A 25,338-nucleotide genomic window follows, 5' to 3' on the forward strand; every position below is an offset into this window, starting at 1 on the left:
GGCCTGTCACCTAGGGCCTTTTGGAGAATAGCATCCTGATAAAGAACTACAACCTATCCTTAAATAATGCATTGCAGGGGTTTGAGTCGGGGGCTGTAGGTAACGACCAGTTGTGTTCTGTTCTTGGCTTTGTGGGCCTATCTTGGAGTAGCTGGTCTTGGGGTATTTGTCTGCTCCTGTCTTTTTTTTTTTTTTAAATTATTTCTTCTGGTGGGTAGTTCAGGTTTATGAGTATTTGATAAAGATCTTGTAGTTTTTGGTTTCTGTCAGTAGGATCTGAGCAAATGTGATTATACCTAAGGGCTTGACTGTAATTTTCACAGCACTTTGGAAAGAGGCTGCTGAACTCTTATATTTCAATTTGACACATTAATACATGGTTTGAACCGGGATGAGAATTTTCTAGTTCATTATAGGGTCTCTTTTGCATACTTGGCTTAATCTAATTCTTGACTCCTCCCCACCCCCTCTTCTGCCCCTCTACTCTCTGATTTGTCAACCTTGATTATTATTTTTGGTTCTCTGTGCCTTAAACATTGAGTCTGTTCTGGTATGGCTGTCATCTGAAGTGGGTGTGCCCCACGAAAGCTCATCACCTAATAAATTTTGTTAGCCTTTGAAGTGCTACTGGACTGCTTTTCTGTTCTTACCAGAATCACTATAACCAAAGCCAAGGATAGTCTACTTAGTCTTATGCTACACATCTTCATTACACTGAACTCAATGAATTTGAGATTAGTGAAGGGAGAGTGAGAAAAGTGGACAAAGGGAGATGCAAGAAAGGGAGAGAGGATAACAGAGACAAGAGGACAGGATTTTTAAAATAAGAGTGAATCCTAGAAGTCCGTGGTAGAGAGGCTCACTCAGCTTTCATTATAACAAAACAAGTGGGAAGGTTTAACATTTACCTAAGCTTATTTTATGAAGCAAAAAGTTTAGAGCACTCACACAAAGTACATGACTACTCATTCACAGGATGACTGCTTAGAAGAGGAAGGGGCAAACTCTTCATTTCAGATTGTTTCCCCTGCTGTTCAAAGCATCCATTTCTGGCTCTAGGTCACCTTCCAGTCTAGGTAAGTGTGCAAACTATCCTAGTCATCTGTAAGCCATCCAGGCAGTACAATTATGGCTGACAGGAGTGCATTAGTGCAGGGTGTCAGCTTTAAAAGTTATTTAATAGCCGATAGTGAGCTGTTTTTGTCCCATAGACTAGTTAACAGTGTGGGGCAGTATACATAATTCCACATGAAAGCAGTCACGTAGGGATTTAAAAAGACTAACAAAATAATTTGTTCGGCAATGAGCTTTTGTGGGACACACTCATCACTTAATAAATTATTTTGTTAGTTTTTAAAGTGCTACATGACTGCTTTTTTTGTTCTGATTGAATACAGACTAACACTGCTATCTTTCTGTCATAATTCCACATGCAAATAGACTCCTGGTGTCCAACTTCGAAAGTCTGTGGCCATAAATACCTCTCCCAACAAAAAACTCCCCCTCTGGGCAGCCAAGGGAAGGCAGGCATGTTCTTTCGGCGATATAGACATTGCTACAGTCATGAATCTTTATGGCTTCTTAAGATAATTAGAGCTCAATACAAAACAAAAAAGAGCAGTAAAGTAGCACTTTGAAGACTAACAAAATTTATAAGGTGATGAGCTTTCGTGGGACAGACCCACGAAAAGTATGCAAAAGAGCCCCTATAATGACTCAGAAAACTCGCATCCCAGTTCAAACCACATGTTAATGTGTTGAATTTGAACATAAAAGAAAGTTCAGCAGCCTCTTTCCAAAGCAGAGTGAAAATTCTTCGGAAAGACGCAAGCTCTTAAGTCATTAACAGAAGGGCCCATTCCATTAAAGTGTCAGCTGACTGGTTTGTGGATCAAGAGTGTTTTTGTGTCTGTTTTGTGCCCATTTACTGCTTTTTGTTTTGATAGTACATAGACTAGCACAGCTTTCTTTCTGTTACTAGAGCTCAGTACAGTTTACCTGGGGGCTAACATAGGACACATCTTTAAAAAAAAAAAAGCCTCTTATTGACTAGTTTATCTCCAGGCAAAACTCAAGGTGTTACTTGCTCTATACAAAACTCAAAAACTTAAGCCAAGACACAGCCTCTTCCCCTCAGACCCACCACATGACAAACAAACTTCACACAAGAGCATTTCAACTCTCACTAGACAATCTCAAATGGAGTCAAAAGTCTGGCCATCCTTAGCGATGAGGCTTCGCTGCTGAAATGTGCTTTTAAAGGAAAGCAATTAAACCCTGACTTGACACATTCAGAACATACTAGAAGACTCCTCTTTGAACCAGGACTTTCCACTAATTAAAAACATTTTCCAGGATTTTAAGACAGCTCTGGTGGTGCCAGTGCATATAATCATAGTCAGGAAATGACTGCTTCTCATCACCTGAGCTGGAAAATGCAAGGGATGAGTTTTATATACACGTTAGTTAAATAAAGGAGGTTCCTTCCGCATAGTATCTGAACTCTCAGTAAGAAATCAGTATTCTCTTCTACTTACAAGATCATATTCTGAATTCAAACCTCTATTACATTGATTTCTACAGAGTAATATGGCACTTCCTCACCTTGTGTGCAAATTGCACACTTTGCAAAAAATGTGTCAAATCTTGCCTTAAGTCAGTTGTTCAAAGGAATTGCATGTGTCTACTGCACTTTATCATCATTTTCATGCATGAAAGGATGTTAGAGACTGGTTTCATGGCAGATACATGTATGTCCCTGTACGTGAGCATAGAAACAATCCTTATCTAGTTCACCATGATTTGGATTAGAGCACAATTTAAAATGGAACCCATCGCTATAAGTCTGACTGTATCTCCCTAGTTCTGTACCTGTGGACATAGCTGACAAGATCAGGAGCCCACCTGATAGAACCCACACCAAACAGAAACCATGAATACAAGTGTTTTGAAAGAGAACATGAGACTGAGGTTCAAGTATTTTTAGGCCCCCGTCAAATGAGATGAGAAGTCCTCCCCAGAACCACCCCATTATGCAAAAGGACATGCTTTTCCAAAAGAAAGGCTACATATATTTTAAGCAGTGGAATATATTTAGGAATTAAGATTCAGACCTTGTCACACTATTATTCTCCTCCTGCCAATCAATTATGCACACAAACTATGTTTCACAGCACAAAACCCTTTTGCTTACCCTGGACGAGTGACCTGTGATAAACAGGCTGCAAACTATTCTTGTCAGTTTCTATAAATCATATTCAGTTCAGGAGACACTTTACTGGTATGACAAACTACATAAGGGTTGCCAAAGCACAAGATAATCAGGCATCAGTAAAAAGGGCCACTGTCTGAAATGGGAGAGGTCATTTACAGGGCAGCAGCCATGAGTCCAAGTCAGGCTTCCCTATATGCAAACTATAGATGAGCCCCCTTTCTAGTTACACACACTTTTCACCTTGCACCAGTCTGACTGTGAAGAGCAGAGGAAAAGGCATTAGAAATAAAACCTGTCTCTGGCAATGACGACCAAATGACATTAGATGGTCAAAGGTTAAAATTGCAGCACTAAGGAATAGTCTGCAAGCTCATGCACGTGACACTAACATTAACAGTATGTGGTAGTCTGGATTACCCACAGCATCAACAAGAGCATGCAAAAAGGATATAAAACACATTTCCACGATCTGATCAGCTTTGTTTCCCCAGCCTCTGAAAAGGCAGCATGACTATTATTAATCTCTCCCTTTTCTGCCCAGTCTCCCCTCACTATTAGGAATAAAGCAAGACGAAAATAAACCAGCCATTGAATACACTGCACTTTTTTAAAAAAACCTATGCCAGCAAACAAGAATTGCCAGCACAAATCAGCCAACATTCCAGAAAAGCTGTTCCCTTCTCCCAATGGCATTTCAAGGACAACAAGTAGCAGGAAGATAAATTCCAAATCCACATCAGCTAGTGCTAACCAGTGCTGAACCTGCAGCATATGCTAGTGTGGGAGTGCCAACATTACTTTGAGTAGACTTTCAAGATTTTGCCCTATAGCTTATTACTACAGCCAAATTGACCAAGCAATCCCACTATCTCTGCTCAGTAGGTCACAACTTCCAAAATTTTTAATTTACTCCTCATTTGGTACCAAAAGGCCAGTCTTCCTGTGTTGTGGAAGATCAACATCTCTTAAAATTGTCAACACGTCAAGGCAAACTGAACATACTGCTTGCTCTGGTTGGTTGTCCTTGCAGAATTTTGAGCCTAGCTCAATAGCAGCTGAGCAAAGCACATACTACATTCATGTTACATGAACTGGCAATGTAGGCCAGCCTGTCCTTGAGCCCTCTTCATCTACATTTCCCAATTAAAATATAAATGAGAGACAGTCAATTTGTATTTTATCAAGAAAGAATCATTCCCACCTTCACCAAATTGTTGCATTGAACTAAACTCTTCAAAAAGGATCTGCCTTAAAGGGTTTTCCTATCTTGTTTTTATTTTACTCATCCATCACCAACCTGTGTTGAATAGGAAGCATGGAAGTACTGTACAGCTTCACACAAATTAACTCTTGCCCTTGGTTTGGGTGAGGAGATGGCAGGCCAGTAGACTCCAGTGCATTGGAAGCCTTAGTCATATTGTTCCTTGGGAAAGCCAGTAGCACCTACATACCTGAGGCTTTTCCTACACACCTCTGATACAAACTCTCACCCCAAACATAGAGGGTTTGATGTACCCAACTGAGGAGCAGCTGTTTTCAGTGTATTCCAATCATATCCAAACTCAGGAAATGCTATGAGTCTTATAAGAACACCTTGCTACCTCATTTCAATGAAACAGGATCTCTCTGCCTACAGTCCTGGAGCATTTCCTGGCAGTTATGATAAAATGGATCCTTTCCATTTAGGCTTATTTCCTCCTTGGTGACCATGAATGATGGGTTATTTGCCTTCAGAGACTGAGGCTATGCCTACATGAGGCTAAAAGTTGACTGCAGATAAGCAATTCTAGCTATGCCAATTGCACAGCTAAGAGATGTATCTGTGCTTGGCTGTTTATACAGGGAAAGGTTAACAGGAGAGCACTGGGGTCAGTTGTGACCCTTGCGAGGTTGATTTTCTGCATCTCTACTAGATGCATGAAATCAAACCCCAGAAGACTGACCCTGAGCCAGCAACAGGTTGATCTTCCAGGATAGCATAGACCTGCCCTGACACAAAAAAACCACTAACCTTATTTTCCTCTGCAGAAAGTAGCTGTGGGAATCAACCTCTCCTGAATCTTTGGGACAAAATGAGGATGACCCACACTGGTGAACCAACCAAGAGAACAGCAAAAGCACTCATTGCTTCTCACTAAATCAACTCAATCAACCATTGCTCCTACTGAAAGGCCCATTGTACAAGCTGCCAAACCATTCCACTGAACTCTGCCCATTTAAACCATCTCATAGACATTGATTAAGGCTGCTGATATCTCTGCTTTTAAGTCAGTTTTCCAGGACTGAGTTTCTTCTAACAATGAGTGCTCACACTGGGCTTCAGCCTAGCAAGTGACTTCCTAGGGTATCCCCTCCCTTTGTACTTCTGAAGAGCCACAGAAGTGAATGCCTCCTCTATGCAAAAAGGAGGGAAAGTAAAGAGCAAGCTATAAAAATAACTTTCAGTAAAAGGCATTTCTGGCAATACTATATTTTTTGGCACAGACAAGCTAGGGGAATGTTTCCCTTATAGACAAACAAGGAGTATTTGACTAACATGCTGATTAGCAAGGTCTCTTTCCAAATAGTGAACTGCTTACTCCTTTAACACAAATAACCGAGATCTCTGGATAGGTTTAAAAAAAAAAAAGCTACAGCAGACTGTGCCATTTGCACTAGACCCTCACTTTGCATGGACTCAATGTGTGTTTTTATATTAATGTGAGCTGAATTGGGTTGATGGAGGACACACCCTACTTTCTTGTACCCCACCTCTCTGCTTACCCCTGCGCTGCTGGCTGACTCAGGGGTGCCTTTGGAGGCAGCTCCTGCCTTGCAGCTTCGCAGCACTGCAACAGTGGGGCAGGCACAGTTGGAGCTGCCTGGGTCCAAGTCACACTGCTGCTGGAGCTCCCCAAGGCTTCAATGCTGTGGCTGGAGCTGCTGCCGCCACCTGAGCAACCCTGGGGCCAAGCTGTGCCACAGCTAGGGGGCAGCAGGGGTGCCATGGCCACTCTGCATTGCTGGCAGCTGGAACAGGAGGCTCCCCACCATTAGCCCAGCCCCCCGCTCCCATCTGCCCACCTGGGAAGCCGGAGCTGCTGACTGGAGCCTCCTCCAGCCAGGGGAATTCTGGAGATCTCCCCAAACAACATTTGATTTATGTGGTGGTTGCCCAGGATGCAACCTCTGCATAAATCAAGGGTTTATTGTATACATTTATTCAGAGCCTTCTGCCCTGCAGAAGATATCCCCAAACCAATAACATTAAAAAAAAAAGACACAATAGCTATTCTACACTTGAGCAACCCATTGACAGCAGTTACAGGTCACACGAGGTCTTCCAATAAGTCTTCTGTCAGAATGCATCCACACACCAAAGCAGATCAAAAAACCAAACAGCTCTACAGACAGAGTAGCCATACCGCCCGGCCATCTCAACAGAATGGCAGACCCAGAAGCCCTGTCCCTTGACAGAGGGCCCCTCAGAGCACTCACACAGCTTTTGTATCAACACATTCTGCTGAGAAAGGCATTTTTCCTTGTGGGGCATATGCAGAAGGCTATTGACAACATGTCAACAGACTGCATTTTTTCCAGTGTGGACACTCCACAGGTTGTCAACAAATCTACTGTTTTGCCAAAAAACACTAGTGTAGACAGAGCAAGTGTGTTTACAGATTCTGTATGAAATAGCCCATTCTTATGGCTTAAGGACTATACATCCTTGTCACAAGCCGTTCTGATGCAGGGCTGAGACAGGAAAGGACTAACACCAGGGAGGCAGAGAACAGTCTGGGTGGGGAAGAAACAAGGAAACTCCAATGAATTAGATTTTGTTTTTAATCAAAACTGACTAGGGTGCAGTTATTCCTCATGCTCACTCATATTTAGAATTAAAAATAAAGTGTATGACTAAGTCCAGTACTGCAAAAACAAAGAATTATTCTTAAGGGTTACTAGCATTTTAATGTTACAGAATTATTTTGCACTAATCCTACAGAACTGGGTGTATGTAATGTCAACAAGGCATCTACCCAAGATTACATAGTTTTGGGAGAAACTTCAGTAATGTATTTTAACTGCTAAATAGCCACCCTAATACATGCTGAGAGAATAACCTTTCCTATAGATTTCTGAGACAGCTTTTAGAAGGAATAAAATTTGTGTATTAAATGGATTATACAAGAATTAGTGGAAAAAAGTTACTGTTTCTACAGAACTTTTAGCATAAAACCACAGTGGTATTCCACCCCTCCTCCCACAACTTAAACAGAGATAACAGCAAGTACTACCTTAGTTTTTACAGCACTAATGGAAGGATTTATCAGAACAGCTAACATTCAATGCAGTGTTTTATATACTTATAAATGCCTCCTAGAAGAGTAATTTGTTTTATCAGAGGCAAATGCTTAGTCAAAAGCAAGTTGCACAAACAAAAAACCACCACACCCCCCACAACCACCCTACACTCCACTAAATAGCTTTTATTGTGCAAAAGAAGGTCATTTATTTAACTGTCTGGTTTAAGAGGAACTAAACCCCTAACAGTACAAAGCATGGAGCATTTCATTAAAAGGCACAGTCACTTTGTAAAAATCACTCCCATTTTATGAGCAAACTAACTAGGAATTATACAGTGTTGTGACACAAGAACAGTTAATCAGACATATTAGAGCCATACACAAGTTGGAAGATAAACTACTGCTAAAGTAGTAATGTTTTACATCTGTTATACAGAACACTTTTCCTCAAGTTTTAGTAATTACAATAGGTACTTGAAAGAGTTACTACATGACTACCCATTTTAGTCTAAAGATAGTTAATGCTTAATTAATTTGAAGTACTTACTTCTATGAAAAATAATGAGAAGCCTTACTCAGAAAGCTACCCATCCCCCAAGCCCCTTTTGCAGCTTTACTACTACTCTCAGACCTATTTCAGAAGAATACAGTTCACAGCTACTGACCTTTGCACGAGAAACAGCAGCAACACTTTGAAAAGAGCCATCCTAAACACGACCTGCTTGAATAACTGTGTCTCCCACCTTTCATTCTGCCTCTATGCCGTTCATAGCAAGTAGTTACTAGACCCCCAACAAAAGCAATCCACCAGCAAAGCGTAATTCTACCTAAAGTATGCACCACACAACATGAGTGTTCTACTCTAACTTACAAACAAACCACCTTAGAAACAGGAGGAGCTCTTCCACTTGAGGGGGCGGGGAGTGTAGGAGGGTGGAGTTACACTCACACCCGCAGCTGTTGGCTGAATTCCCATCCCAGAAAACTAGTCGTGTCATATTATCCAATAATAAGTCACTGTGGGGTGAAAATCCTCCTTTGGACTCTCCTACCATCCTGCGTGCTGCTTTATAACCAAAATATTGTGCAAAGAATCTTTCTTCGACCAAGAAAGCAAATTATATCCACGCCAACAAAGAAACAGAATAAGTTTAATGCCTACAGTTCAGCTTTGCAGACTCTTTGAGTAGCAGCTGGATATACTAAAAAAACTACAAACATCCTTCTACATCAGTGTAGTTTTCAAGGAGGTGGTTTTGGCTACAGTTACAAAACGCTGTTTAATGATCAACATTATTCTTAGCAGTCCACACATTGCTGTGAGAATCTCTGGCATAAGACTCATAATTGGGTTAATTATGCAATCAGTATTTCTAGTAGATTATATCTGTCAGCAGTAAAAAGTTTTCTGATGCCAGGGCTTCTGGTGATGCTGATTCTTAAATTCAAGGCTGTCAGTTCTCCAGCTTTTAATTGTGACATTTCCTGAATCTGTAACTCATGTTTTGTTCATGCTCTGAAGTACTACTCTATTTATTTTTAAGGGCAGGCTTACATTTAGTAGGGCTACATCCACAGAGCTATTTGGAGATACCTCAGTATCCCAGAATACCTACTCCACGTCTGTGAGGTGCATTAGTTCTTTTGAAATATTTTTCAAAATAACAGGTGCACTATTTCGGCATCCCTGTAGTCTTTGTTGCAAGAGGAGAAAGGGATGCTCTGAAACAGCACATTAGTTTGACATTTGGTGCTGTTTAGACAGTGACAAATACTGAAATAGCCTATTTTCAAATAATCTAGAAATTAAGATGTGCAATTTGCATAGCGCAAATTGAGTATCTTATTATGAGTTTAGGGTGCTGCTTAGATGTAGCCTAGGTGTTTTGGTTTGTGATTGTAACACAGTATGGGACATGCTCCACAGAAGACTGTTTTAAAGAAGTAGATTGCATTGGAATTCTAACAGGGCATTTCATATTGCTTTTGCAATACTCGATGGCTGTGTCTACACTTGCATTCCTCTTTTGAAATAGGAATGCAAATAACAGAAATCGAAAATGAGGCACTGATTTCCATATCTCATGCTTCATTTGCCTAATCTCTTTTCAGAAGAGATTCTTTTGAAAAAAAAAAGGCAATGCAGACAGGGCTATTTCGAAAATAATCCCCAGCTTCGAAAGAACCTTTCTTCCTATTTTGGAAGAAGGGTTCTTTTGAATATGGGGTTTATTTTCAAAAGAGCCCCCATCTACACTGCCTTTTCAATTTCCCTCATTTGCATTCCTCTTTCAAAAGAGGAATGCAAGTGTAGACACAGCCAATAACTGTTGCCAAATCCATTATTTCTGAGATTAGATCTTATAATGGTGGATCTGGCTGGTATGGGGTGAAAACATGTTTCTAATATAGCAAAACTGTTAGGATTGCTGTGTAATAAAAGCACCAGACTATCTAGTTGCCTGTGATCTATTAACAAGCACTGGTGAAAAAGATCTTCATTGGACATGTGAAGTATTGGTTGAATCTCTCTAGTCCAGCGTTCTCTCGTCTTGCAATATCTGTAATCCAGCATGATTTTAGTTAACCAGATGACCATTTAGCATGGGTGTGGCCAAGTTTCCTGGGATCCCATAAAATTTGTTTACAGCCACCAGTTCTGATTCTCAGTGTTGTGTGCTGTTACTTAGCTGTAATTTGCCCCTAAATGTCTTAGAAGAGCGCAGATGGTATGTTGGAAGTATTCTCTGAGCTGGAGATAAGCTCCTTCTAAGAGCTCAGTAAGCAGTGAAAGTGTTGGTAAAGTGCTAGAAAATATTGACCTCTTGTGGTCTACTAAATTCTGTCATTTGACACCAGTCGGGTCCTGAGGGTGCCACACTAGGGAGGTTCAACCTGTTGTACATGAAGAAACAGATAGTCACAACCCACCAAGAAAAAGTTTAATTCCACTTGGAAGCTATATCTGCTGCTAAACTAAACAAGCTTAACAGGAAAAAAAAACTGTACAGCGTTAGAAAAATAAACCCTAAGGTAAAAAAGAATGAGGATAGATTAGGTTTTAGTTGACACAATGTTGATCTGAGTTCTGAGTCTGTCCTTCCCAGTGTTCAGAGGCAAAATATTTTGTGAATGATCTGCACTCGGGAATTTCATTTTTATAACAATACACACAATTCATATAGTATGTAGATGGGAACAGGATGTCTGACCACCAGTCCCATGGTTGGTGTGATCTTTAAGTAGTCTATAATTCTTACAATTGCTTTCTGTGTTCTTGATATGGAACAGGCAGAACCTGTTAACATCTCTCAGAGGTAATATACATCAGAAAACAGTAAACAATTAGTGGAGAATGAACAGGAACTGCATTTTACTTTCTCCTGTTGGCCTACTATGGCTTCCCTTTTCCTTCATGCTGCACGCTTGCATCATGGCTAAGGCCTGCTATTCCTTCAGTGATTTGGACTAAGAGACAGATGTCTGTTTTGTTATCTGGCAGCTGTCAATAAGTCATGTTTTGCCAATGTCTGAAGGCCCCATCTGATGCTTTGGTTTAAGGCCAGAACACCAGCAAAGTGTTCCCAAACCCTGATGTTGTAACAGGGAATGTGCAGCTAATTAATCCCACTCCTGATTGAGTGAGCAAAGCTGGCAAAGGAGAGGGCTGATTTAGTGCACCAGCTAGATTAAAGCCTATGCCCATGAGAGCTCCCCTGGCAAAGAACCCCCTGGGTGAAATGCCCCAGCTGATGTTTAGGGGTAGAATTTGCATTAACACTCGTCCACTTGAACCCAATAAAGCAGCAAGGAGGGCTGAGCAGGACCCACAGTGAAATTCCTATCTTGGACCTTAACCTGATGAAAATATCCACCCTTATCCCTTTATCTTTAAAAAGAATGGGCAAGACCCTTGCTATGCTGCGGTCTTATTTGGAACATGGGCAACTTATTACCTGATTCACAGTGCAAAACTTCCTGCAATGTGCTCCGCTACTCTTTGACATGCAAAAATAAAGAGCAGTCAAGTAGCACTTTAAAGACTAGCAAAATAGTTTATTAGGTGAGCTTTTGAGGGACAGACCCACTTCTTCAGAGGGTCTGTCCCACGAAAGCTCACTTAATAAACTATTTTGCTAGTCTTTAAAGTGCTACTTGACTGCTTTTTGTTTTGATAGTGTATAGACCGGCACGGCTTCCTCTTTGTTACTATGCAAAAATAAAGGTGTGTCTTAACCCTCTACTACGGAGTGACAATTTGTCCCATATTGGGTGGGACCGTCTTTTATTCAGGATGCCAAAAAGGTGTCCCTACTTATCTTTTCAAATGGATGAATTGTCCTGTATTTAGGCTGCTGGGGGTGGGGGCAGGAGCATCTTTGACTGCTGGCTACCCCAGGGCTCTGTGGAGCTGGGAGGAGCCACCCCTCTCCCTTATATCTCCCTGTCTGTATTTGGGACCAGGAGATATAGTCACCCCACTCTGCTACCACTTCTCTATGTGATGTGTCTATTCCCAGGCTGAAGAAATGCACCATCTACCTAGATCAGTGGTGTGGTACCCCTGGCCTGTGGTCTGGATCTGGACTGCTATTTGCTTCGGTCTGGCTCCTAAGACAGGGGCTCCCCTCTCCAGCATCCAGTCCATGGCAAAGTGGAGAATGTGGTGCCCTGAGTCTCATAGACTGGAGTCAGACCACCTGGGGTGGGCCTGCCCTATGCGCTCTACTGGGGAGGCAGGGAGGCAAGAAGCAGCTCTGCGCAGTGCCTAGAAGCGGGGTGGGTGGGTAGGTAGAGCAAAGCCATGTGCATTGCTGGGGTGCTGAACAAGTAAGTGGCATTTATTGTCCAGACCATGCCCCTAAACTGCTTCTGTACCCTCCTGTCTCCCCAGATCCCCCCCACCCCTTTCCAGCACCCTTAGTGACCCCTGACTTCCCAGCCCACTCCTACATCCTCCTTCCCAGCCTTTCCATCTGTCTCCTGAATCCTGCCTATTCCTGACACTACTCCTGCCCACACCCCACACTCAATTACCAGCCTTCCCCTGCACCCTCCCTCCTGCCCAGACCCACACATCCTAAGCCCCCTTCCTGGCAGCCTCCTCCCACACTAAACCCTTCATTTTTTGGCCCCACCCCAGAGCCAAAAGGGGTCCACAGAATGTACTAGCCCTGGTGCCCCTTTGGCCTGGGGCTGGTGTGTGAGGGTATGAGGGCAGTGTCTCCTCTGTGTGTGTGTGTGTCTTCTCACGTGTGCTCCCCTCCCCTCCTGAGTGATGTTTTTTTCCCCCTGTGAGTCAGTGGCCCTGGATCCAAAAAAAGTGCTTTTTTTGATATGCAAAAATAAAGGTGAGTCTTAATCCTCTGCTACCACTTCCTTGTGTGATGCATCTATTCAGGCAGAAGAAGTGCACTGTGTACCTACATCAGCGGTGTAGTACCCCTGGTCTGTGGCCTAGATCTAGATGGCAAATATGTAATAATTAACCCTTTGATCTAGATAACAAATATGTAGTAACGTCTTCCTGAAGCATTCAGTACTCTCCTGCAAATGCCCTATGACATGTCTCAAAAGCAGAGGCGATCTTAATGCTTGCTCACAGAGAGGTAGCTCTGTTAGCCTGTATCTCCACAAAAGCAGTCCTGTAGCACTTTAAGACAAACAAAATAATTTATTAACTTTCATGGGAAGTGGGTCTGTCCCATGAAAGCTCATCACCTATAAATTATTTTGTTAGTCTTTAAAATGCTACAGGGCTGCTTTTCTGCTTTTGTCTTAATGTTGCTTAATGTCTTTAAGAAAACGCTAGTAAAGATGTTGGAACTAACAGTCTATATTTAAACTGCTGCAAACCATTGGTGTAGCTAACCGCTGTGAGGGCCACTGCTGTAGTAACATAGATGAGCAGCTTGTTTGCTGCCTAATACAGTAATGCTACAGTATCCCTTGTGCATCTGAACTTTTTCTATTTCTGTTAGTGTTACACTATATGATGACAAAACAGAAAGTCTCTGTTTTGGTGAGTTCACAGAGCCACCTAGTGTCGGTTTTTATATCATAGGGAATAAATCTGTTATTCTAAAGTTTCTCTGAGCCTGGCTGGAAGCAACCTGCTGAAATGAGGACAGGATTTGATCCATTAACTGGAAAAATGGACCCTTAGAAATGTGTATTAATGATAAATTGGTGTGACTGAGCAAGTATTGCCAGCTGTTGTGACTTTGTTTTTGGAAACTGGCAATATTTGAGGGGTTATATGTGACTCCAGGAACGGAGACGTTGGACACATGGGGAATCTCAGCCTTCGTTTAAAAAAAAACCCAGAGCAGTCTGTCACCAGCTTTCAGGGTTGCTGAGAAAAATCTGGAAAGCCTGATCCAAATGTACAAAAGTTCAAAACACAGAAGGCAAATCAAAAGAAAACAAATTTGTCTATTTTAAATCTTGTTAGTTGGGGGCCAGCCACTGCCTTTTGGCTTCTGAGTATATGGATCAGCAATACTGTTAAGATTAAAGCTAAACCTAAGTCCTTTTAAAAATCTGCAGGGCAATTCATAACATTCTATGACATGTAGAAAAACATATAGTACATAAGAAAGCATGCTTAAATACAAATTCACATCATGCCCTTTCCAGGTGAAAGAAGAGAACAGCCCTTTGGAATCATGACTAAATGGGCACAGCTGTCGTTAACTGTAATTGGAACTTGTACTAGTGATTGAATTTGGTCCTATAACATCAAAGAGGAATTTCTCAAAGTTTAAGTCTCCAGGGGATGGAAGCACATGTTCTAATTTGAAGCCTCCATAAGCTACAGAGGCAAAACAAAAATGAGCTTCATTTCCATGATTCCTGTAAAGCCCAGTGTTTACTGGCCAGGGCAGCCAACAGACTTGCTGGGCCTAGGGGCAAAATGGGGGAAGGGGTAGTCTTTCAGAGTCATTTGGACTGTCATCTAGTCCAATCCCCAGTACTCATGGCAGGAGTAGGTAATAACTAGACCATACCTAATAGGTGTTTGTTTAACCTGCTCTTAAAAACTTCCTATGGTGGAGATTCCACAACCCCTCTAAGCATTGGAACAAACTCTTGCTAATGGCCAATCTAAACCACCCTTGCTGCAATATAAGCCTATTGCTTTTTGTGCTATCTTCTGAGGTTAACAAAAACAATCCATTTACCTTCCCTATCATAACCTTTTATATACTTGAACTTTTTGTCCCCATTCAGTCTTCTCTTCTTCAGACTAAATAAACTCAATTTTTTAAAATCTTTCCTCTTAGGTCATGGTTTCTAGACTTTCAATAACTTTTGTTGCTCTGCTCTGGAATTCCTGCAGTTTGTACGTGTCTCTTCTCAAATATGGCATACAGGACTGACCATAGTACTCTTATTTGCATCCTTATCAGTGTGGAGTATGTTGAAAGAACTGCTTTTCATGTCTTGCTTCCAACACTCCTACTAGTACATTCCACAATAATTATTTTTGTTTGCAAATGGTACTATGCTGTTGACTTGCATTGAGTTTGTGAGCCATGCCCTGGAAGGATTTCCCTTGCAATAGTTTCAAGTTCTCTGGCTAAAATCACTGGTAAAAGGAACATATACCAGATGTCAGGTACAAGTATTTCTTTCTGTCTTTTGAATACTTCAAGGGGCTGTTTAATCTTCCTGAAGAAAAGAATTAAGCTGAAAACTGAGCCCTTTCTCTGAAGGAGACAAAGGGCGAGAGAGTCAGTTGATGTACAGTGGCATAGTTCCAGTGAGGCCAACAAGTCTATGGCACTTAAACTAGCTGAGGATCTGGCCCACTTTGTCTGAGTGGCATAAGCCAAAGTTCAAACAGCAAAAGGTAAAGCTCTTTCCCTAGTTAGAAGTGTTATCCCTTTACATGTGATAAGGGAGCTGAGTAGTGTAATTGCAATTGATATAATTTGATTTGAGCAATTTCTGTTGGGGAGAGAGTGAGGCTTTCAAGCTATCCAGAACTCTGAGCTCAGCAGCTTGTTTTTTCTCCTCAATAAAAGGTGATCCAATAAAATGTCTCCCTAATATCCTAGGACTGACATGCCTAGGATTTGAAGTTGTATGATTCAGGTAAGAAGTGCTTTTTGTCTGCATTGGCACATTGTGTACACATTCTTTTGCTCTCTCTGTCACTTTTCCTTAAGAACTCCAGAAAATGCTGCCCTGTGGAATTCACAAGCTTGAAGCTCTGGAGTGGCAGCTGAGCATCACAAACTTTGGGGTGCCAAGTTACCTCAAATTTAACAGTGCCCAGGTGGCAGCCTCTATCTCCCTGCCTTGTGGGTTGACCCCAGCCCCACTCACAGGATGGTGGTCAAGCAGTGCGAGGGTGGGCTGGAGGGTTCCAGAGGAGCAGAGGCAGCAGCACAATTTGTGGTGGGTGAGAAACAGCGGTTTCAAAGTGCTGCGCAGCTCCTGCTGGTGATAGGGCTACCTGCTCCTCAAGTCCTCTGGCCTTCGCTCACATCTCCCACTAGTACCCTGAGGCTGCAGGTGAGCCTCCCTCCTGAACTTATGGTTGCCAACTCCGCTAGAGCGGACATGACTGCAGCAAATGGTGTTCAGTTTGGGAGAATTGGCAGCTCTAGCTCCTGCCCTCTCCCCACTGCTAGGGTGTATGCACAGGTGTTGGGCTGCATAGGGCATCAACAGTGGTAGGGATGGCCCTGCACTGGACATCATCATACCCATTATTAGGACACTGGGAGTCAAGTAAATTACGTTCCATTCCCAGCTCTGCCACAGACTTACTCTGTGACCACAAGGGAGTGACCTTCTCCTTTAGCATTTCCATTGCTCCATCTGTAAAGTGGTGATGATGCTACTGTTCCTCCTAATAGGCTCTGAGGCCTAGGGATGAAACCACCATATGAAAGTAACAAATTATTATTGTTTTGTTATGTCTGAAGGTCAGGAGCAAAATATGAATTAAGCATTGTCAGTCTTATTTCTACTAAATATATATAATACAAATACTGCTCAGTAAGTGTTTGCTTACTGCCAAACTTAGCTCCAAACGCAGTGATGCTGAACTATCTTAAGGAAGGTGACTTGGCAGAGCTGTGTGATGGTTGCTTACATAGCAAATTCCTGTACATTATTTGTGGCTCTGGCTACTGCTAGTGAACTATACTAACCACTCATTAGATGAAATAACGTTAACCACAGTTGTATAAATAACTGATGTTTAGTCATGCCCTTTGGTCCAAACATTTTATTTTTTTTTAAAAACAGATCAAAGTGTAAAAAGGATAAAAATAGAGTCAGATTCCCTACTGGCACTACTCCAAAGAAAGATTTTTGTCTCGTCTACTTAAGCATGGTGATGGGAGAAGGATGAAAAACAGATTCAATTAGTCAAAACAAACAAATGAAAAAGAAATATATGTTGAGTGCATTCTCCCAACTGTGATACATGTGGTCAGGCAGATCAGTCATGCCCCTTTTAGAGATTACTGCAATTTATGACTGGACTAATGTAATGTTAAATTATGGCACAGTCCCTATTTGGAGTGGCAAGAAAAGAACGGTTCCCCTTATGGAACCTCTTAAGGGGGAAAGGAATGGGATGCCATCTGGCTGCTGTGTCCCCCATTGAGATCCACAGGAGGGCATCTGTCACTCCGGGAGCAGCCAGGGTCTGCTCTTCTGCTGGAGAGTCACTGGGGCAACAAACAGGCCTTCTAAATTTCCTCAATCTTCTATATGGATATGTTGGCTGGGCCCATTGCAGTGCATTCCTTGTGGCACACATGCTCTCCTGTTCTGGGGCAGGGAGGGAAGGGTGGGATCCCACAATACTGAATCTTGGTATTAACACTTCACTGAGATACAGATGTCAGTTCACACTTCTCAGAGCTAGTCTTTCAGGCTCCCAACAAACTCAGGCAGACATCACTGCATCAATCACATTCAAGTCACACTTTGGAGTTTCTATTGGGAACCACGAGTGCTATAATATGTTTTAAAATAAAAACTTAAAATATGATGAAATGGCAGACCGGAGAAGCTAACCCTCAATGCATGGGCCTATGTTGCTTAGGCTTTAAGCCAGGCCTATATCCACCCCTTGCTTTAATTATTTTTTCCTTGAGAGCACTTAACACACATCCACTGTACTTGAACTGGAATCCCTGTGCAGAGGGACCTGATCTCAAACCTAGTGAGCTGAGAATCTTTCCTTTGAGTTCTATGCAGTCTGGATCAGACCTACGGTAAACACAGGCAATTTTTATTTTATAATGGTTTTGTATCATTCACACCTTCAGAATGCAAATCCAACCATGAAGAACCTGCTATCTCTGATCAGTTTGCCTGACTTCCTGGTCACAATGGTTGCTAACCTGTACATAATGGCACTACATAATCATGTTGGTCAGTTTCACCTTGTAACCAGCTTAGGCTGAAGAGTAAAAATCCACAGAGCTATAGAAGCATGCTATATAGGTCTGTTTAAGTATTTGCAGTGGTCACTTGAAGCCCTTTTCTTATTCTATAGGTGCAGCAGGGAAGTAAACTGTTCTTCAGGTAACAGGACTACACGCAGTGATGCCTCTTCCTCTTTCTCAAACAAACTAGATCTTTACTGACTGCCATGCAGAGTTTCCTGGCTAACATTTTATTCAGATGGTTTCTGCTTCAGTGAGATAGCAATATCTTCCGACAAATGTTGAAGCTAAATCTGACCACTCGTGCATTGCCAGAGAAAATGTCTCTACTTAGCCATCAACAGCTTCAGATGAACCACAAGGGAATGTGACTGCAGCAATAATTCCTCTCTGGTGTCCCCTTACGCATAAATCAGTATGTAATACTGCAGTATCCTAAAGATATAGCTAGCATTATCTTATGGCCTGCATGACCTGGCTGCAAGCAAGCCATTCCATCAATGTGATGGATACCACTTGAAATACAGTCACAATAAAAGGTAACACTGACTTGAGTTTTAAAAAAAGAAAATCAGATATTTTGTTCCCAGAAATTTTCTATCAATTAGAGCAAAATCAGATCTGTGGGACTGACTGTCCACTGGCAATGCAAAATCACAGAAACGTAGGACTGTAAGGGACCTCAAGAAGTTGTTTAGAACATCCCCTTGCACGAAGTCAAGCTCAAGCTCAAGCCCTGACAGATGGTTGTCTAATTGTTCTTAAAACCTTGAAAAATGTGGATTTCACAAGTGCCCTTGGAACCCTATTGCAGAGCTTACCTGTCCTTATGGTTGGAAATAGCCCTTTAAATAATCTTTTCCCCATAGATTGTTTTCTAAATCTTTTTTTTTCTTTTTTGTTGCTCTCAACTGAATTTGGCTCCAGTTAGTTCACCTTGTTCCTAAAATGTAACCTAATCCTTAAGGTGACCATCCATCATGTTTTGGCCAGGTCAGTCCCGATTTAAGGCAACTGTCCTGAGGTTTTTTGTTTTGTTTTTAAAAAGCCAATTATCCCATATTTTCAGCTCCAGCGCTTCCCATGCTGGTCACCTGTGGTCAGTGCAGCTGCAGCAGTCTCCTGTTGTGGCTGGCAGGAGACTGCTGGGAAGGCAGTGGCCAGCAGGTGGTGCTGTCAGGCAGCGCTCAGACACAGACACAGGAGGCCAGTGGGAGGACAGCCTGTGTGTGTGTGACTGAGGGTGTGGGGTTGTGTCACCCCTCCCCACGTGCACCCTAAAGCAGCATTTCTCAATGGGAGGGATGGGGTGAGGGTGGGGCCTGCCAGCCCTTTCAGGCTGTGGGGCTGAAGCCCCGAGCCTGGCACCCCTCTGCCCCCCACTGAAGCTGGGAGCTGCAGAGCTGAATGCCCAAGTTGGTGACCCCACGGGGCCAAGGACAGGACCTGAGGGCTGAAGCCCCAAACCCCGGCATGCCCTTCCCACCGTCTGAAGCCTTGCTCCCCAGTGCACCCTTCCTCCCCACCCCCCAGCTGGACCCCCAGCCCCAGCAATCTCCTCCCACTAGGCTGAAGCCCTGATTCCTGCTGTTTCCCCTCTCTCCTGCCAGTGGAGCTGCAGGATGGAATGTCTCAGCCCTGGTGACCCCGGTGTATCCCCCTTATCCACCCCCCAAAAAATTAAGTACAAGTGCAGGACAGTCCCAGAGACCCCTCTCTCCCTGCCTCTGGCCAGCTCCCAGCCCCCTTTTCTCACATAGCCGGTAAGAGCTACAGGTGTGGGGATCTAGCTCTACAGCTGGTAAAGCTGTCAGAGAGCAGGGGCTGCAGGGGAGCCCTCCTGGCACACAGACTCTAGTTACCCTGTCCCTGCCCCCTGAGCTCTTCCCAACTTACACACAGTCTCTCGCTCGGCCTGTCTGCCCATAGCCCCTAGCTACTCCCTGCCTGCACCCTGAGCTACTCCCGGCCTGCACACAGCCCCTAGCTACCCCTTCCCTGCACTCGCAGCTACAACCTGCCTGCCTGCACAGCTACCCCTTCCCTGCATCATGGGCTAACCCCTGCTCGCCACCACAGCCCCTAGTTCCCCCCTCCCTAGACTCTAAGCTACCCCTGGATGCATATAGCCCCAAGCTACCCTCTGCCTATCCCCTGAGCTATCTCCTGCCTGCACCCTAAGCAGCCCCTGCCTGCAGCCTGAGCTAGCTGCCCATACACACCCAGCCCCTAGCTATCCTTCCCTGAACACTGAGCTGCCTGCACAGGTCCCCTAGCTAGCTCCTGCCTGCACAACCACCGCTGGCCACTCCTCCTTCCACACCTGAGCTACTCCTGAGCTGTTTTCAAACTTTTTGAGGTGAGCCTCCCGCATCACCACAGCCAAGCCAGGCTGGGGGGCTGCTGGCGTGAATGGGGTGGAGGTGGCAGTGCCTCCTGGTCCTGCCGTATGGAGGTGGCTTGAGCCGGCTGGGCCCTGCCCCAAAGCAGAAGTCACACTACACATATACCTGAGACTCCCTTCAGCCCAGCCCCTCCCCTGCTGGAGCCTGGAGCTTTTAAAGCATGCTGACAGCAGGGCCTCTCACAGGTCCAAAGATGTCCAGGCCATGCCCAGACTTTGAGGACCCTCATCATAGTGCAAGTGAAAAAAGAGATGATATACGAAAACAAAATAAGGTTCCATAAAACAATGAGACAGCATTGGAATACTCTTTTTTTTTTTTATTTAACAAATGCTTTTCTGGCTTATCAAATGCCAAAAAATTAACAAGTGTCTCAACCTGAGCCCCTCTTGGAGCTTGAGGTCAAGGTCAAACGGCTCTTCGCCCATACACCCCCTCCCCCAAATGGCCAGGTGTTCCATATTAATCATGGGGAAATACGGTCATCCTACTGATTCTTTTTGGCAGTATTTATGCTTGCCCAGTTATCATTAAATCAGGGAGGACAAAAAGTATGCACATAACCTGCCTTTTGGACAGATTTTGGGGCCCTCTGCTTGAGCGTTCATGTGTGGAGAGAAATTATGACTTTGTTATTAGTCCTTTACAAATTCTTTTCCATAGGAAATGGGCTATTCCAACCATGTCAGATGTGTGGTGACTGTCCTGAATTCTGGCAACCATAACAGCATAGTGTAATTTACGGAGTTTGCTCTTGCAATGATGAATGAATGGTATACACAAAATGGGATTACATCAAAAGGAGCAGCAGATAAATACATCAGCTATATACACACAATGGCACAGGTTGAACCTTTCTAGTCCAGCACCCTTGGGCACAAACTGGTGCTGAATGAGAGGATTTGCTTGACCACAGGAGATCAATATTGTCCAACAACATTACCAAAACTTCCACTGCTTACTGGGCTCTTAAAATACATTTATTGAGTGGTAAGTTACAGCTAAATAACAGCACAGAACACTGAGAGCCAGAACTGATAGCTATAGACAAACTTTATGGGACCACAGGAAACTTTGCCATGCCCGTGATAAGTGGACAGCCAGCTAATTAAAATCATAACAGATGATGCATGTTGCCAGATGAATGTGTGCTGGACTAGAGAGGTTCAACCTGTAGTCTCTCTGTCTCTGAGTTAGTTCCACTTTCATAACAAAATTCAAGATGAATTTCTCTTCTGGTACCACTGCTCCCTAACAGGCAATTTGCTTCCTTGCTTCTTTTTGGGAAACTACTGTACTGGTCACATAAGTGCTTTGGAGAAAGTGGCAAATGCTGTTTGGTGTCTTTTTTTTTTTTTTCTGTAGGACTTTCCAACACATTTGGGCTTCTAGACATTAAAAAAAAGTGTAATTAGGATACACTGTGCTAGCTAGACTTGAAAACCTGGGTGTGTATAGGGGAGAAGTTACTAGAAAGGAGCCTGACTGAAATTAAAATATTATATACATGGTCAATGCTGTAAATCCTGTCACCTTGTGGTCCAAATCACTATAACCAGTAGGATATGGCCCTTTGTCCATTTTCTTTTTTGCTAGAAAATGGAGAAGAATTCTTAACGGGAGACATTTAACAGTGTAAAGCTTTCTGATTTGCTGTGTCTGGTTTAAGGCTCGTGTAAAAGAAAATGTAAAGACATTATTGAAATGTATGGTGGAAATAAAAAGCAAAGCCAAAAGTGACAGGAGGCCTTCTGTGGAAGAAAATAAAACAAGTTGCATTTCTAGATGGTAGATAGGCATTCACCACTGCAGTTCCGCTTGTACTAAAGTCAGTGAAAGCTTTATTAGGTCAGATATTTCACACATCCCACCCATATAGCCTCTGTTATCTGGATCTGAAATTTCGCACACTAAACTTGCAGCTACTATTAGGTAATCAAACTTGCAGTCCCCCCTGTTGGAGGTACAGCACACTATGATCTGGGGCATTTCTGGTTCCTCCCACAGTCAACGGATTTCTTTGTAAAAACAAAACAACATATACTTTTCACATCTTCTGTGTTCATATTATATTAAATATTCATAATCAAGGTATGTAAGTTAATCATCACTGGTAGCATAATAGCTTGTATGGGCCCCACTCAGTGATCAAGGCCTTATTGGAGTAGGTAATGCCCATGAACACCTTACAATAAAAATCATGGTCCCTGCACACCAATGGTGAAAGTAAGCAGGTGTGTCCCGCTGGTGCAAGCTGGCTGAATGGTAGCAAAACTCAGCAGGGAGCTATTTAAAGAGCTGGCAGGCACCCGAGTTGCAATAACACAGTACCTGTAAGAAATGTTGAGTTACTTTCTTCCCTGCTACCCCCACAGTTTACAATTAAATACATAAAATACAATTATGACCTTATAATACTAAGAACTAACTTGTGTTTGCACCCTCCCTATATTTCAGGAAAAGGGAAAGGCAACACGACGAATTGAAGTTGCAACTGCAAGAACAGATACTTCTGTATCTTCAAATCCCACAAGCCAAATCTCTAGACAAGTAAAGAGCGCAGAAGACTCTCAACGCAGTAGAATGTGGATAAATTCATGGTAAGGGCAAGGTGCAGAAAGGTTACCCCGCCTATCTTATGATGACTGTAACAATTTGGCTCTTCGAGGCTCTAATTATCTGTGCTGGTGATACACAGTGGCCAAAGAGGCTATTGCAACCCAGAGGCTGTAAGTGGAAAAAGAGGATATACTTTTGCCCAAAATTTTTCTATTTTTCACCTTGGCTTTGCAAAGACTGCAATGAGGGAAGATTTGTCCTCAGTGGGGCAAAGGAAGAATTTATAAAGTGCAAAGGCAGAATTTATAAAGTGGATTAAAACCGATTAGAATCTCACATGTACAATATGGAGGGCCAGGTACCTTGTGAAGTAATAAAACTGAAATTTACAGCAGCCTAAGTCCTGTAAGGTTAAAGTACTATGATCTAAATAAATCAATATTTTGAGCTAAAAGATTTCAGTTCCTTAATCTATAGAAAAGTGCCCTACAGTTATAAACACTGGGTGCTGCTGCTTAATTATAAATCTCTTGTGCTTAGAAAAGTGTCTTAATAAGAACGTGTGATTTGGGATCATGCAGCTTAATGTTATTGGAAAGAGAAATGGAGTGTTAGATTCCCTGTATACAAACCATAAACATCAACAGATGCGACTTTTGAATCTTATTATTAAAGGCAAAAGTCAGCATGGTCTTTATTAAGTGAAATATTGAGCAGTGCACTATTGCTTATGTTTGATAACACACTTTTTAGCAGACTGGAAACTAAGCCAGCTTTCACTGTGATACTTATGAAATCATTCATTGATTTCTCTCAACTTTATGATATTTAAGAAGTACTGTACATACTGTAGATTGTTATTTTACTGGGTAACAGTTCTGCAGAATTACTAAATGATTCCACACTAAGAACTTCCAAATAATACTATGAAAGACTGATTAGGAAATACAGAGACAAGTGCATGTCTTTAAATTGGACCATTTTAGGAGGAGTTTGATCTGTTTCCCTACTGATTATTGGAAGCAGGAGGGAGGGCATTGTGTTCCTGCTTGCTTCCATCTTCTGCATGCCCCTGAAGAAATATACTCAAATGTAACTTTGAATATCCTCTACAGCAGACCACAGCCAAATATGCCTTAAGCCATCCAAATGTGAAAGTGAACTGCATTTTACACTATGTTGTTCAAGAAAACAAATACAGAGGAATGCATTTTTGGACTCTGGGACTAATCTGCCCTTGATGAAATTGATATTAGGTTTGACTCTCATCATTACTCTGAAAGATGTAAATCAGGAACTACTCCACTAAAGTTGATAGAATGGTATAAATGAGAAGAGAATCTGGTTTGTTGTATTATCATAAGTATGGCAAATCTGTGACACATTTGCTGTAGCCAATTTACAGAAAGACATCCAAGGAACTGCAATCAGTTCCTTAATCCTTATGTGCTAGCCACTTCGGTCCGCTGGATCTGTGGCTCTGTCTGTCATATAAAATTAGACTTTCATCACAATGAGGGCACTTGAAGTCTGATTTATAAACTATTTGTTTAAAAATAAAAAGGAGGTGTTGTGATTCTGGTCCTGGGTTTGTTTCCCTGGCTTTCTGGTAGAGCTAGAAAGGCAACACATTTTGGTAGCATTTTTATCACTGTGCACACCCATAATCCATACATCAGGTTAGTAACGAAACAGGCATAAACTCAGGATCTGTTCTGTTTTGGTGCTTCTTCACTTTTAAATCTCACAGGTTTAAGGGAAAGAAGACTGGTAAAACACCCATGTTCAACAGGCAAAGAATATTATAATGACTGGTGGTCCACTGAATTTGGTTACACGCAAGGCCAGTGGGCCAGATTCCAATTTTCCTACCATAATCTCAGATGGATTACACTGAGACATTAGCATGTTTCTCTGGTAAATTTAGTTCAGCCTTAACTGACGATTAACAGCGAGACCCAAGCCATTCACAAGCTCCAGTAGCTTTCTTTTGCTAAAGAACATTGGCTCACTTTCGGCTAGCTGGCTGGGCAAAATGCTAGTACACAACCCTCCCACCCATCTGAGTTAGTGCAAGAAGCAGGAGTATATAGAGATAAAGTAGCATATACACTCTAATCAAACCCAGACAAGTTATTTTTACACCCTTCCTCCTGCAGCATGTTTTTATTTGTGGGGGAAGGAAGAGGGGTTGCAATTGATGGCGTCTGGCCAGGGCTAATAAAAACCCTGTCCTATAACCTGACAAACAACAGCAGTACTTAATGTGGAATCCCTTTAGATACAGGCATTCACGGCAAGTTGTATTTCTTGTTTTCTTCATGTGCCAGGAGTTATTCACAGCTAAAACAGTCCCAACAAGGCAGTCTTGCTTAAAATGTAATAAGAAGAATTGTTTACCTAATGGAGCATTCATTGCCATTGCCATAAAGTTTCTGTGTAGTACCCTAAAAGTCAAG

The 25,338-nt window shown here is 42.6% G+C and overlaps 1 protein-coding gene across 21 annotated transcripts in view; it reads right to left on the reverse strand.

The window, feature by feature from the left end:
• Window positions 1–25,338, reverse strand: part of KALRN (kalirin RhoGEF kinase) — a 489,190-nt gene that overhangs the window by 114,226 nt on the left and 349,626 nt on the right. For 8 of the 21 annotated variants that reach the window (XM_075000971.1, XM_075000970.1, XM_075000969.1 and 5 more), the window contains exon 1: window positions 8,163–8,358. The exons of the other annotated variants lie outside the window; for them this stretch is intronic. In XM_075000971.1, coding sequence (XP_074857072.1) covers window positions 8,163–8,247 — 85 coding nt within the window. In that variant the 5' untranslated portion in view covers window positions 8,248–8,358. Of the gene's footprint in view, window positions 1–8,162; window positions 8,359–25,338 lie in introns of those variants that run through there. 21 annotated transcript variants of the gene reach the window in all.

The sequence above is a fragment of the Carettochelys insculpta genome, chromosome 8 (assembly GCF_033958435.1).
Source record: "Carettochelys insculpta isolate YL-2023 chromosome 8, ASM3395843v1, whole genome shotgun sequence".
NCBI classification, from domain to species: Eukaryota; Metazoa; Chordata; order Testudines; family Carettochelyidae; genus Carettochelys; species Carettochelys insculpta.